Source organism: Haplochromis burtoni, unplaced genomic scaffold, assembly GCF_018398535.1.
Source record: "Haplochromis burtoni strain Fernald_Lab_line unplaced genomic scaffold, NCSU_Asbu1 Contig_169, whole genome shotgun sequence".
In the NCBI taxonomy this organism is placed as follows: domain Eukaryota; kingdom Metazoa; phylum Chordata; class Actinopteri; order Cichliformes; family Cichlidae; genus Haplochromis; species Haplochromis burtoni.
This window is the reverse complement of record NW_024582530.1, coordinates 922,902-926,892: the sequence shown is the minus strand read 5'-3', so window position 1 is coordinate 926,892 and position 3,991 is coordinate 922,902. Positions and strand designations below refer to the sequence as shown.

At 37.3% G+C, this 3,991-nt stretch overlaps 1 protein-coding gene across 3 annotated transcripts in view; it reads right to left on the bottom strand.

Annotated features, from left to right (window-relative positions):
• Positions 1-1,124: 1,124 nt before the first annotated feature.
• Positions 1,125-3,991, bottom strand: part of ripor1 (RHO family interacting cell polarization regulator 1) — a 61,611-nt gene continuing 58,744 nt past the window's right edge. For all 3 annotated transcript variants that reach the window (XM_042225354.1, XM_042225353.1, XM_042225352.1), the window contains exons 23-25: positions 3,723-3,806; positions 3,482-3,572; positions 1,125-2,922 (exon numbers count right to left, since the gene is read on the bottom strand). In XM_042225354.1, the coding sequence (XP_042081288.1) occupies positions 2,825-2,922; positions 3,482-3,572; positions 3,723-3,806 (273 nt within the window). In that variant the 3' untranslated portion in view covers positions 1,125-2,824. The remainder of the gene's footprint in view (positions 2,923-3,481; positions 3,573-3,722; positions 3,807-3,991) is intronic.

The following is a 3,991-nucleotide window of genomic DNA, read 5'->3' as shown; positions in this document are numbered from 1 at the left end:
TTTTATATATATATATATATATATATATATATATATATGCCACAATTACAGTGGTCTGCATAATATTGTGTAGCATTTTCTCAAGCTGCCAAAACAGCTCCAACTAATTTAGGTGCGGACAGAGACTCTGTAGGGATCCCATGACACCCCGCAGATCTGATTGCGATCTAGGGGAGTGTACGGATCGGGTTCAAAGGTGGGATCTTTGTTTTCTATTCCTGAGCAGTTGTTTGGGTGGTAGAGCTTAGTTTCTTGCCAAGTCTGCCAATGTTAAGGAATCACTGCTACAAGTTGGTGTATTTGGTTTGCAGTAATGTTTAGGTGAGGCGTACATGTCAAAAATAAATAGCAGGATCCACACTTTCTACAGGCACAGTGGACGTTTAGATGTCACTTCATTTTTGTAATAGTCTGTTTCTGATTTCACTGCACTACCCGAGATTGCCCCTCTCTACATCAGCCTTATTACGCAATTCTGAGCAGCTTATTTGTTTCAGCTCTGTTGAAAGAGCCAACCAACTAGTTCCCATGACATTAACATTAATAACAAAAAACCTAATAATACCATCACATACTTTGCTTTCTAAAGTGCTGCTCTCATCCAACATGTCCTGAGACACACGAGGGCCCTTAAGCGTTAACCTCTAAAAATCTTATTTTAATGCACAGTGATGCGGCATCGCTTACGGTGACAGTAAGCACTCCTTTGCACTCAAAAATAAAAATCTCAAGATATATTCCATAACTGTCTTTGCTAATCAATTAAATGGTCTTTGAAGCATTTTTGTACACCATTTTTCTATCCCTTAATATCCTTACATTCATAATCTTCTAGTCATTTCTGTGATGAAATACAAAAAAAAAATGCATATTATTAAATTCAAGAATATGTGTATTTTAAGAACAAACCAAAGTTTTTTCCATATTTAAGTTAGTATGAATTTCCACTTTAGTGAATGAATGTCGACTTCTGCTTTAGTGTTTGTATTTGCAAAAAGGTTTGCTCTTGGACTTTGGTGTTTTGGCTCACACGATGAACTCTGCCTCAGAGAAGGCTGATGTCTTTAGTTAATCTACCAACTCCACAGACACACTACTTTTTAAACTGTAGCATGTTCTGTTCATTAACTTTTCATGCGTTACATTCTTTGGTCTTTGTCTTTGGTGAGATTTGATTAGAATGTGTTGCCATGTAGAATACACCATGTAAAAAGTTCAGGTGTAAAGTCATCCTGCACCTCTTCAGTCAGTCTGTGTTGCTTGTGTTTACTTCGTCGACACTGACAGAGTTCAGTTTCAATATTGTGTCATAAAAAGCAGTATCTTCATTTTAGACATGTTAATTCATGCTTTTACGTGTAAATATACTTTAATAGCTTCACAGTTAGCTAAGAACACTTTGCAAAAAAAAAAAAAAAAAAATGCTTCTTACAGCATTTCATCTGTAAAAATGTCAAATTCTGGTAAGCAAATAATGCAACATTAAGGCAGATTTACAAGCAATACCATAATAAAGTGTCTGATGGGCACTGTGCATGTAGTTTTTTTCTTTTAAAGAACGTAGGCTAAATGGTAACCATCACTGCAGACGTTCCACAAGCTGTAGTTTGTCTAATCTTCACTTGATGCTTGCTCTAAAGGCGAGGCCACCCATAGATTCCCCTGTTAAAATGTCCCAGTTCAGAGCAGAAATAAACAGGTTTGCAATAACTATAAGTGGGTGAGGGGCTGGTTGTCAGTCATCCTCCATGACATGTTCATTACACTTTGACACTTTGTCTTGGCACAGGGAGTTATACCTAATAGATGTCTGCTTAAGTTCCACGTCCACCACGTAGAGTTACTAAACTGGACCTGCCATATTTGAGCTAATAAAGTATGTGCTACAGACCACCTGAGAAATCTATGTGGCAGTGTTGGTAAATGTAATTTTAGTATGTTCTTATTCTGTTACTTATCACTACTTACCAGACTTGTCTGTGCATTGCAGTTTAGAAATCCAGCTAGCTAAACAAGCTTAGTTGTTAGCTTAGAGTTTAGTAGTATAAAGTTAGCAATTTCCTGCTCCAAAAAGCTAACATGGCAGTGGCAAGAATGCCAAAGTTTACACTTCATAATGTGGCGTCTGACATCACCATGTCCATATGCAGTCTATAATGTGGTCCTATTTAAAAAAAAAAAAAAAATCATTTGGACTTGGCTTCAGATCTATTCAGTAGCAAGCAAGTAGAAGTACAGTAAATAGTTACTTTGACAGTGACATGTGGGGAGATCGTCCAAGCAGCCTTTAAGCTAGGCTAGAGACAGCAGCACCCGTTAAGAAAACACATTTTCATGTAATAGCAGAAGTCTAACTCCCACTGGTATATGACTCTTAGTGTAGTGACTGTAATATCATTGGTAAAAACCCACAGCTTTCTAGAGCATCCAAAGAAATAGTAGTAGCAGTAAGTAAACAGTATAAAGATTTAACATTTTGCGCATTTGTGGACCCAGGAAAATAATTATAAACAAGGTGACTCTGAAAAGCTTTTGCCTTATGATGTAGATGAATATTTTACATTATTAAGACGTCTGATGCATTTCTTGTTTGCAGCCAGTGTTGGAGTTTGTCCCTTTGAGTTTTGTTCTGACAGGATATATACTGCATTTAACACATTTTTCTTTATGTTTTTAGCTACAGTCGTAGCTGAAGAGGACAGTATACCCTATATTCCTGTGACACCATGTCATGTCAAAGCATTGCAAAAATGACATTATACTCTCCAGTGTTGTCACTGAATTTTTGTTTTCAGCAGCTGTAACCGCCTGTGTGCGTGTTGTGTTAAAAAGCTGTGCTGGCCATGCTTCCTGGTGCAAAAAGTCTTGAGATGCTGTCCTGAGATGTCTCCACGTGTCTATGGGCCATCTTCCCTTCCTCACCTGCTCCACAACATGAATGGAAGAGCAAAGAAAATGTAAGAAATAAATTAAAGGAGGAAAAGACTGGATGGATATGTTCATTTTCTCCAAAGACATCTGTACCGGTCAAAGACAAATGGAAGAAAATAAAATATAGATTTCATTATGTCTGCCTTAATTATCAACTTGTAGATGAATGCCACAAATAGATGAATGAACAGATTAAAACAAATGGATCAGAACTCTTACAGTCACGTTACTGTTGCTTGTGCATTATTCTCAACATTTACATCAAGGCATATTAAAAAAGGTTCTCATTTTATAGTCCAGGTCAATATTACTCCCAGTTAAGTGACCATTATGTCAAATACTATTAATACTGAGACAGATAAGTTGGGATCCAATTAGCAATTCCCAAACCTCGACAGTCTGCACAGAAGTGCATCATTACATTTTAGAATATGTCAGAGTAAAATGAACATAATAGAAATTGAGTATAACCAACCATAAAATCCAAACTACAGTCTGAAAAGAGTTAGTCTTGCTGTTCTATTGTAAATAATATGAAGGTTATTATTACCAAGCACTAGCAGTGTTTGTTTGGCAGCATCTCGTACTTCTTCCTTGTCTGCCCGGCAGAGATACACCAACTGATCAATGCTTTCTTTGGCCTGGAATAATAGCAGAATGAATACAGTGACAAATGCATTTTGTATAATACACTCCAAACAGAGTGCATACAGACAGGTGTTTAAATGTCACCTTTATCAAATCAGAACAGCAGCTTTGGATAATAGCATAAATTCTGTGCTTTTTTGTACCTTGAGACAAGCTAAAGCTTTGCATCCACACACTCGATTGTCCACATTCTCATCTTCCAGCAGCTCCAAACAGCTGACCAAAGCCTGAGAAGGACAAGATGCACAAAATGTTTCCAGGCTTTGATACACCAGTTATGGGGTTGTTACTGGCTTCTGCAGCACACACCATGCACAGGTCTATATACAGCAGGATCAAAAGGTCCTTTTGCCATTCAGGAAGAAAACAAAAAACAAAACAAAAAAAAAAAACAGTGAATCTCTCTCTCTCT